The sequence below is a fragment of the Myxocyprinus asiaticus genome, chromosome 25, assembly GCF_019703515.2.
Source record: "Myxocyprinus asiaticus isolate MX2 ecotype Aquarium Trade chromosome 25, UBuf_Myxa_2, whole genome shotgun sequence".
Taxonomy (NCBI): domain Eukaryota; kingdom Metazoa; phylum Chordata; class Actinopteri; order Cypriniformes; family Catostomidae; genus Myxocyprinus; species Myxocyprinus asiaticus.
In genome coordinates, this window is record NC_059368.1 from 28,059,808 (window position 1) to 28,070,467 (window position 10,660).

At 38.4% G+C, this 10,660-nt stretch overlaps 1 protein-coding gene across 1 annotated transcript; it reads left to right on the forward strand.

The window, feature by feature from the left end:
* The first annotated feature begins 168 nt into the window (after positions 1-168).
* On the forward strand, positions 169-4,648 carry LOC127416537 (probable G-protein coupled receptor 132). Its single transcript, XM_051655985.1, has 2 exons — positions 169-568; positions 2,060-4,648. The coding sequence occupies exons 1-2, from the start codon at positions 523-525 to the stop codon at positions 3,058-3,060; spliced, it is 1,047 nt and encodes a 348-aa protein (XP_051511945.1). The 5' UTR covers positions 169-522; the 3' UTR covers positions 3,061-4,648.
* Positions 4,649-10,660: the final 6,012 nt, after the last annotated feature.

Genomic DNA, 10,660 nt, shown 5'->3' on the forward strand with positions numbered 1-10,660 from the left:
GGTTATCTTATGTTTGTTCAGAATGTAAGAATGCATTGTGAACATCCATAATCCGAACCGTATAGAGCCTTCAAGGCTGATTGGCCTGTCAGGAACAACTCGGGGCACCTTTCACGATCGCGATCTTGCAAGCTTTGTCTGGGGGTTGGGGTGGCACGATTTGGGGCACCTTTCTCCAATCGCGATCTTGCGAGCTCTGTGCGGGGACGGCCGATCAGGTACCCTGTTGTGCTGCCCCAGAGTTCGTTGCCGCTCTAGGCGCCTGCCTATATCGCCTATGCCAGGATCCGCTAATGCCTAGACAAGATGCTCACTTGGTTACGAGGCACAGTCACAGTGTAAAAGGTAATTTTCCCATGACACCTTCATGAACACTGAGACAATGCTGTCAAAGCAAGCAGAAGTGCGATGATCACATGGTCATGTGTGGACTTGAAGTAACCTACACGCGCTGTTTATCATACACATTCACGAGCTGCACTGAGGGGTCCGGCATGTCTTCTGCTGTACTGTAATTTCTCTATGGTTACGGATGAAGTGCGGCCAAGTTCTTTAAAAACATTTGGAGGTAAGAGTCTGTTTTATCATTTACATGTATAGAAAATCATAATTGCCTTTACATATTGAGAAGTACATGTGGTTTATCATTGTGCAACAGACGTAACGTTGCGTGAAAAATATATATTTCACGAATGTTGAAACAAAATGATGTGTGCATGTGTGTTTTACGCATTTAAATAGAGTTGGTTAATGCGTTTTAATAACCTAGAGAGCGGTAGATTAAAGTAATACATTTACAAGTGGACAAATAAAAAAGTAATCAAGGTATTAACTTGAAAGTTTGGTATGGTTTGATTTTCGTGTCTTGCCAGTAAACAAAAGGAGTCCTGAATATTTAATGAAGATGTCACTGTCATTTAGACTCAACGAGTAAAAAAAAAATTTCTTCTGTTTTGCCAACTTTAAAGTGCAATACAAGTATTTTTTTTTTTTTTTAACTGTAACGCATCATTTCAGTTCGTGTTTGAGCTTGTTTTAAAGACCAGGGGCGGCCAGGCTTCTGTCTAGATCTGGCCCTGCACACAGCAGATGTGAAAGGGTTCGTACACTAGACTGGGCATCGACGGTGTTTTAATGAGTGCAAGGAGGTCACAAAACACAATAAAGACTATATCCATAGCTTGCTATCAAATGTTTTTGTCTCTGTGTCTTTCTGAACACGCACCATCAATGCCCATATTGCCAGTCCAGCTTTTCCAGGTTAATGTCCTTAGGTCAAGTGCATTACTTGCACTTCTTACCCAATCCTCAGTAGAGTTCAGGGCAGGGTCAGGGTTCTCCCCAATTAAAAAAGCAGAAATGGAGTGTCACTTAGTCAGGAAGTATACTGTGAGGAAACGTAAATGTGGGTCACTTTGTGACAGAATTTCTAAAACTTCTTGGCCAATAACTGTGCTTTCCTCATTTTGGTCTCATTTGCTACTCACTTTGGGAAGCATTGGGATTTTTTTAGTTCATTTTGCAACAAATCTGGTTTCCTCCGTGTTTCCGTTAACGCATCTACCTGTCGTTTCAATTTTCTGTGCCAGCTGTTTTTCGTCTGTCTCTCCGCTCCCATAGATGATGGGGCTCTTGATGAATATTTCAGTGGCCGTCTTGTCTAGCTGGAGCAAAAGTAGGGAGTGTTTTATAAAAAAATAAAAAAAAACTTTCTGCCATCCCAGCCTAAAATATAGAGACAACTATATTTGGTGGTTTCCCTTGAAAAATGTAAACACTGTTTTTCTGTGGTGCTATGAAAAATATTGCTCTGTTTGTTTGAGCGACCCAATAGCCTGACAAAGCAACACTGACTAAACCAATGGCATGAGTATTGGGCAGGACAATCTGGTTGTTTGATCAACAGTGGATGATAGGAGTATTCTGTAAAGCTGTTTGAAAACAGTGTTTATTTTTGCAGTTTCATTTGGTGCCACTAGTGGTGCATAAATTACACGCTTCAGATGTAACTCTTTATCATCCCTCATTCTTATTTTTCTCTCTTTATTCTCGTCCCCAGAAGTGATGCATGAATCCATGGCAGCACAGAGCATTTTGACGACCATGAATCAGAGTGTGAAAGAGCCTTGCAAAATACCGTTTGAGGAGGACCGCATTCCTTTAATGGTGCTGTACATTGTGGTTTTTGTCATCGGTCTGCCAGCCAACACTGCCACCGTATACCTCACCCTCCACCAGGTCTGTCGCAAGAACGTACTCGGCATCTACCTGCTAAGCCTGTCCTTGTGTGATCTCACCTACCTTTTCACGCTTCCTATGTGGGCTGTGTATGTCAACAGAGACCATGTGTGGCCCTGGTCCTCTATGGCTTGTAAAGTGACTGGCTTTGTCTTCTTCACCAACATGTACATCAGCATTTTTCTGCTCTGCTGTGTGTCCATTGACCGCTATGTGGCGGTGGTCTATGCCATTGAATCTCGCGGTCTTCGCCAGAAAAGGATAGCCGCTCTTGTAGCTTTTTCCATCTACATGGTGGTGGGCTTGGGCCACATGCCAGTCTTTATTATGCGCGAGGGGAATGCCTCAGAGGGCAGTCACCGCTGCTTTGAGCCCGGCCACAGCACGGCAACAGTTACAGGATTCAACTACGCTCGCTTTTGCATTGGCTTTTGTGCCCCTCTAGCCATCCTGATCTTCACCAACAGGGCCATTCTTGCCAATGTGCAGGCAAGCACGGGACTCCAACCGCACCAGAAGGATAAAGTTCGCTACCTTGCTGTGGCAGTGGTGGCGCTGTTTTTGATCTGTTTCGCTCCATACCACATTATCTTGCTCATACGTGCCATTACCTTCCATTTCCCCAAGCTGCAGGCTGAATGTCATTTTGAACATTACATCTACACGCCCTACAAAATCTCTCTGGGCCTGTCCACGTTCAACAGCGCCTTTAATCCCATTCTCTATGTGTTCTCCAGCAATAATATCCGTAAGGAAATCAGAAATGGCATGGCAGCACTGTGTAACAAGAGTCATCTTGAGTCAGCGCTCAACACACAGTAGCCAGCACAACATGCACAGTTCCAAAAGCAATTCAGACCCCGCCCCCACAAAGGGGGATGAAATGAGGACAGGTTGTCCCAGCCTAAGCTAAAACTTTTGTAATTTGCTTAACATGCCATGAATTGGAATTGAAAAGTTGAATGATTAGAAAGGCAACATTCCCTTTGTACCTCATCATGCATATAGTTTTGTTTTGTATAAACAACATCACTGCAAATAAGACAAAAATCTTGTGAAAATGCAAATTTCCTGTCATTTTATTTTGGGTCGAAGACTGAAAGGATCTCACGGTAAGCGCATCTCTGTGGTATTTCACACCTTTGTTGCTACTTCCGTCACAGAGTTTCTTTTAATCTGTTTGCTCTGAACTTTTGGATATCTTACATTTGACTCTTGCATACAGGTTTTGACATGTAAGATTCTCCGGACCATATTGATGGGTTCAAGATCGTCTTGCAGAGCTAGTCTTTTGATAGTGGCATAAAGTCTGGTCCACTTTGCAGCTCGTTTTGGCCAAAAGTTAACTGTTAGACATTACCATGTTTTTGTTTTTTTACAGTAACTTACTGACATTTTTTTCTTAGAGATGCTCCGATCAAACTCTCAAAGTCTGCCTATGTGCATGTTAATGCGAATAATTACCAGGATTTATGAAAAAAAAAATAAGTGTATGAAATGAACACATAAAGATGGAGGCTACAACCCCCAATAAAAGACATTGTGGGTTCCAAGCCAACACATTACAGTAAGTTGCTGTATTTAATTTACAGTTTGTTCCTGTATTAATTAGATAAAAAGTAATTCACTGTAATTGATGAATGAAGTCACAGAAATTTCCCTTAATGCAATGCATATTACAGTTAAATACTGTATGATTATATCATAGTAATTTACTGGGCATTTTACAGTTATTTACACTATAAACTACAGTAAGGGTTAACAGTGTTGGTTTTATTTTTACATGGCCATTTTTACAGGGTGAGTTAATCTGAACTGACAATACCAAATATTTACTGCATGGAAAAAAAATCGTTCAGTTAATAGCACAGCAGTCTTGGTTCACAAAATATGGAAAATTAGCAGAAAATATTTGTAAAATTTAGGATAATTATTTATGTTCATCTAAATGGTATTAGTACCAATTAATTCACAGACACAAGGCAGCGTGTACAGTTCTGTTGTGGGTATTGCTATTGCTCCTCAAACAAAAAGGTGCCCATGGTAGCATTGAAGCCCAGCACCTTGTAAACATGACTTCTTCCCCCGTTGACCTGCAAATAACCTGTGCACCTTGACTTCCGAAAGTTGAGTAAAGCCAGCGCATCAGATTGGAGCTTGCGATTTTGGAAAGCACTTGCCATTTTTGTGTGCAATATGCATCAGGCGTTCAGTGAACGGTTTGTTGGCATACCGTCTGAGGCTGGGACAACGCTTGCAACAGTATACAGTATCACTGTTTTCAAGCATATTTAATGAAACTGCAAACTAAATATTTTTGTTGAATGTATCACAGCTTTTTTAGTGTGGATTGTTTTGTTTTGATGGACGTTTCCGAGTTTTCCATATTTTTTTCAATGGTTAAATATAAGTATGCAAACTTCATATATATATATATATATATATATATATATATATATATATATATATATATATATATATATATATATATAAATTATTTATATTATTATAAATTATTGTTCTCAAATTTTATAATTGGTGTTTTTTGCTTTTTGATGATTTTTTTTGCATACCATATATATATATACACTCACCAGCCACTTTATCAGGAACACCTGTACATCTACTTATCCATGTGATTATCTAATCAGCCAATCATGTAGCAGCGGTGTAATGTATAAAATAATGCAGATATGGGTCACGAGCATCAGTTAATATTCACATCAACCATCAGAATGGGGAAAAATTTGATCTCAGTGATTTGGACCGTGGCATGATTGTTGGTGCCAGAGTGCTGGTTTGAGTATGCTGTAACTGCTGATCTCCTGGGATTTTCACGCACAATAGTCTCTAGAGTGTATAGAGAATGGTGCCAAAAACAAAAAACATTCAGTGAGCAGCAGTTCTGTGGACGAAAATGCCTTGTTGATGAGAGAGGTCAACAGAGAATGGCCAGACTGATTCAAGTTGACAGAACGGCTACAGTAACTCAGATAAAACCTCTGTACAATTGTAGTGAGCAGAATAGCATCTCAGAATGAACAACATGTCGAACCTTGAGGCGGATGGGCTACAACAGCAGAAGACCATGTTGGGTTCCACTTCTATCAGCCTAGAACAGAAAACTGAGGCTGCAGTGGGCCTACCATTTGTGTACCTCAGCAGAAATCCAGATTTATCAGACCAGGCAATGTTTTTCCAATCGTCTACTGTCCAGTTTTGGTGAGCCTGTGCCCACTGCAGCCTCAGTTTCCTGTTCTTAGCTGACAGTAGTGCTGCTGCAGCCCATCCACCTCAATGTTCAACATTTTGTATGTTCAGAAATGCTTTTCTACATAGCACTGGTGTAATGCGCATTTAATTGGGTTACTGTCACCTTCCTGTCAGCTTGGACCAGGCTGGCCATTCTCCTTTGACCTCTGTCATTAACAAGCCGTTTTCGCCCACAAAACTGCCGCTCGCTGGATATTTTTAGTTTTTCGCACCACTCTCTTTACACTCAAGAGACTGTTGCACGTAAAAATCCCAGGAGATCAGCAGTTACAGAAATACTCAAACCAGCCCGCCTGGCACCAACAATCATGCCACGGTCTAAATCACTGTGTAGAAGTTCTAAGCGTTGGAGGCAAGAAGGAAGCAGGAGCTGGTGTTGCAGTCCACGTGAGTTTTCTTTTATTCTCAGTGCTTTAACTCAAAATATGCTCTCCAGCAAGTATTTCAGTTTACACACACAGATTCAATGATAACAGTCAACATAAACTCAATAATTAATCAAACAGCTTTTCAGCATACAGCTTCGGTGTGTGTGCGTGTCTCGGACTCTCTCCCGGTCTGGCGTTCCGCCGGCCTTTTAAAGCCTGTTTCCACTGTCAATGAAATGAGACACAGGTGTTTAGAGTCAATAATCACCAGGTGATGGCTCTTCCCACTTCCTCTCTCCACACTGACAGACACACGACCACGTCCCCCTCCACACACTGAGATCATATTTTTTCCCCATTGTGATGGTTGATGTGAACATTAACGAAGCTCCTGACCCGTATCTGCATGATTTTATACATTACACTGCTGCCACATGATTGACTGATTAGATAATCGCATGAATATGTAGATGTACAGGTGTACCTAATAAAGTGGCCAGTGAGTGTATATTGTATATATATATATATATATATATATATATATTATATATATATATATATATATAATATATATATATTATACACTACTAGTCAAATGTTTTTAAACACTTATTCATTCTTTATTATAATTTTTTAATAGTAAAAAATAGTAAAGTCATCAAAACTATGGAACAACATAAAAGGAACTATGGGAATTATGTTGTGACTAAATAAAATCCAAAATAAACCAAACTGTGTTATATTTTAGCATCTTCAAAGTTTGCTAGAATTTGCAGACATGTGCATTGACATTTTCTCAACCAACTTCTTTAGGTATCACCCTGGGATGATTTTAAACAGTATTGAAGGAGTTCCCATCTATGTTGGGCACTTATTGGCTGCTTTTCTTTATTATTTGGTCCAAGTCATCAATTTCAAAAACGTTTTTTTATTATTAAATTTTAGTTTTATAATGAAATAAATTAATATGTTGGCACAATTATATTTTTATCTACAAAACTAATTTCAAACATTTAAGCATACGCCTTCAGATCAAAAGATTTTTAAGATCATGAGAAACATTTCAGTCAAGTGTTTCAAAACTTTTGACCGGTAGTGTATATTATATTATATATATTATATATATTATAATATTTGTTCAGATAATGCCATATATTAGATTTCTGTATGGGAAGTGAGATTAACAGAGAGTTATAAAGATGCTAACAAAACATTACATATTGAAAATTGTTGGTCTCTGCATTCTATAGCCTAAAAGTTCTAATTTAGGTCATTGAATACCATCTCTGTTCTGCTGACCTCTTTCTGGAATCTGTGTGGTCTTTTATGCAAGCTTGACAGTTGCGGTTACATTTTTTTTTTTTTTTTTTTACACATACAAGCCAGACAAGCACGTGGCTATCTGTTGTATCTGCTGTCTCCTTCCATTGTAAACTTCCTGAATATTTAACCCAATAGCTGACTATGATGGGCTCCAAATTGGCCCCCCAGTGAATCATAAAGTAGCCCGATCCTCTCCTCAGCCAATAGGAAACAGTCATTCTAATTGTACCTGCCCCTGTGGTGAAGCATTGGGCATTTGTCTGAGACAGGCTTTCTGTATTTTTAAATAGCCTAACACCTGACAAAGGACAACAGTCCTGCTTTAGTCTGTGGTCAAGAAGATATGTATTCATAGTTTCCACTGAGCACATCATGCATTGTGGTCTGTTTATCTGAATGTTTGAAATGACAACTGTTTCTGTGCAATATGGTTAATAGTGTACATAACAGCATGTCTACACTTGAAGTGTCAAAGTGAATATTGATGAGGCATCAATGGAAATTCCATTTATTTATGTTTTCTTTCTTCAACAGTATGTAAACATGGCAGTGAATTATTTGCATTGTCTGTCCTAAGAAAGAAATGTTACTCTACATCTATAATGGAACCCAAGAGCTTGTTGAATGAATCTTAAATGAGCATTACTTTTCCATAAATTAATTTCCTTTTGTTCTGATCTCTATCGCACATTCTCTCTGTTTTTTCTTTCTACCATAGTGTGTGTCCCTCTTGATTTGTTGCATGAAATGTTTGAATAATGAATGCATAAATAAAAAGAGGCTCCTGCTGTCTTAAGCCTTACAAAACATTGTGTACTCCTGCCTCTTTTCGTCTTCCCTCCCTTTCTCCACCCTTTCTCCATCTGCGGGAATTCACATGCTGTCCCATGGGATCACCATTCGAATGCACTAAATTAATATGCCATAGAATTCTCATGTAAAATACATTAGCACATATGTTTCATGTTCAGTGCAGATAAAATGTGCTTATGTTACAATACAAATGGGTCAGTTTTTTTATTCTCATACAGTATATATGTAGGAATATAAGGCATTTTTGATCCAATGAGTGTAAATTATGTTTAAATGTGTAATTCACTTTTCCAAGTGGTCTTGATTGCATGCTGGTGTTGCTATAAGTTTATCATTTTACAGATAACATTTTTGTGTTGCACCTCGTCACACATTATGTGTACAAAAGACAAATTTAAGATATAATCACAATGACAAATGGAGAATGACAATGAGGTGATACTAATTCATTGCTAGGCTTCATCTTACATTTTGTTGTTGTTAGTGAAAAATTTGGCTCAGCTCACTCGATGAGTAAATCATATTAAACGTTATTATATTAGTCTCCTAGATAGTGTTTAAGAAGGCACTGAGCATGATCAGTATATTTTGTTTTTGGGGTGAATTTTGGAAGCTTTGAATGGGCAAATATTGCTTTTTAATCATATAATGCATTGGGGTGAATTTTGTGTCACTTTAGCAAGATGTGAGTTTCACAAAGCATTTTTTTTTTACTGACCAAAACGGTTATTGTGATTAGCATAACAAGATGACCACAAGGGAACCCTTGTGTTTCTACAGCATAGGTCTGTCTTTAAAGGTTTAAGTCTAAGTTCCAGTTAAAATCTATTTTTCTATTAAGAAAATTGAATGGGATTTTTACTGCAACAACCCAGCTGTTAAGTTTTGTTTAGATTTGTGTATATAAATTATCATAGCCTTAAAACATCAATGAAACCAGTGCAGACATGACATGTTTTGTTTTTTCCCCCCCACCATTTTTAATTTTCTTTTAACATTTTTGCAACATACAGCTTTAATAGTTTTACTGCAACAATATCAAAGTGAACAAAAAGTGGGGCACAAATATATAGATGGCAAAAGTAAATAGATGGAAAATAAATAATTTGTTAAATTTAATAATTTAATTAGAACATATAGAAGCACAACCTCAAAAATGTATAAAATAAATAAACCATTTTTATTTATTTTTTTGTATTTGTTGTCACTTTCGGTAATTTGTCATGTGGTGATTATTGAGAGGTCATATTATACAGTATAAAAAATGACCACAACAGTGTCAACCAATACAACTTAAGACTTAAGTTGTATTGGTTGACACTGTTGTGGTCATTTGTAGGTTAAATATTGAGCTCCATGTGCATCTGTGATACACTTACTTTATGAAAACTTGAGAACTTGCCTTTACACCATGATGCATCTAAATTTATCAGGATTTATTTAAGTAGAGCAGATCCAAACATATTATTCCTCAGTGACTGATTCTTGTAAAGTGGAGGACAGTGCTGGTCTTCCCTATAGGCAATTAAGGAAGTTGCTTAGGGCCCCGATCCTCCAGGGGGCCCCCACACTGTCAAAGATATTAGAAGAAGAGTTACAAACATACTGACGGGGACCCCCACATGAACTTTTGCTTAGGGTCCCCAAAAGGATAGGACCGGCACTGGTGGAGGATGTGTGTTTTCACACTCATCTGTGGAATTTTGTGGCTTCATAGTTATCATGGAATTTGTAGCCTACATCATGCAATGTGATGCTTAGCTCCGAGGTGCTTGCCATATGATTTTGATTAGTCCTAGCTCCAAATGCAGCACACTGGGCGGGACTACCAGTTGGCCCAAGGTTAGGGTGCCCTGCAAGGTGGGATGGGTGGGACCAGACGCTATTTAGCCCGAAGGGAGCACTTGTATTAAAATGAATGGAAGAAATTGGAACACACAATATGGCAGGTAAAAGAGCCAATGACCTTTTTGATAGAGACTGTCAGTCTGTCAGTTAACTCGAGAATGTACATGTGCATTAGCATACAATCCTGAAAAATAGCGTTTTTGTGTGTATGTGTGTGTGTGTGTGTGTGTGTGTGTGGGTTTGGGTGGTTTACGAGGATTTTTTTTTAGGTTACAAACTGGTAATTACAAGGGTATTATGCTATAAATGTGGTTTATGAGGATGTTTCTAGTGTCCCCATAATTCAAATAGCTTAAAAACATACTAAATGACGTTTTTTTGAAAATGTAAAAATGCAGAAAGTTTTTTGTGAGGGTTAGGTTTAGGGGTAGGGTTAGGGTTAGAATCTATAGTTTGTAGAGTATAAAAATCATTATGTCTATGGAGAGTCCTCATAAGGATAGCCGCACCAACATGTGTGTGTGTGTGTGTGTGTTCATCAGTCAGAGTTCATCAGTCTGTCTGAAGTAGACTTTAGGGCTGTTCATTTAATATTTCATTTAACATGTAGCTTTTCCTTTATTATTATCATTATTTTCAAACATCCACATATGGTGTCCATAATATCAACGCTGGTACGGAGTTTACTCCATTGTCTGAAAGTGTGTAATGTACATGCATAGTGCGAGTGTTCTGTTACAGGCCAGCAGAGGGCATAAACTGTACCCATATTGTTCTTTAGGGGTCCGTTTACTGTA

What these genes read in the sequence shown, in the direction of transcription:
- LOC127416537 (XM_051655985.1), top strand. Translation starts at nt 523, where the DNA reads ATGGTTACGGATGAAGTGCGGCCAAGTTCTTTAAAAACATTTGGAG. An exon ending in TTCTTTAAAAACATTTGGAG is followed by an intron (nt 569 to 2,059) that starts GTAAGAGTCTGT and finishes TCTCGTCCCCAG; the next exon opens with AAGTGATGCATGAATCCATG.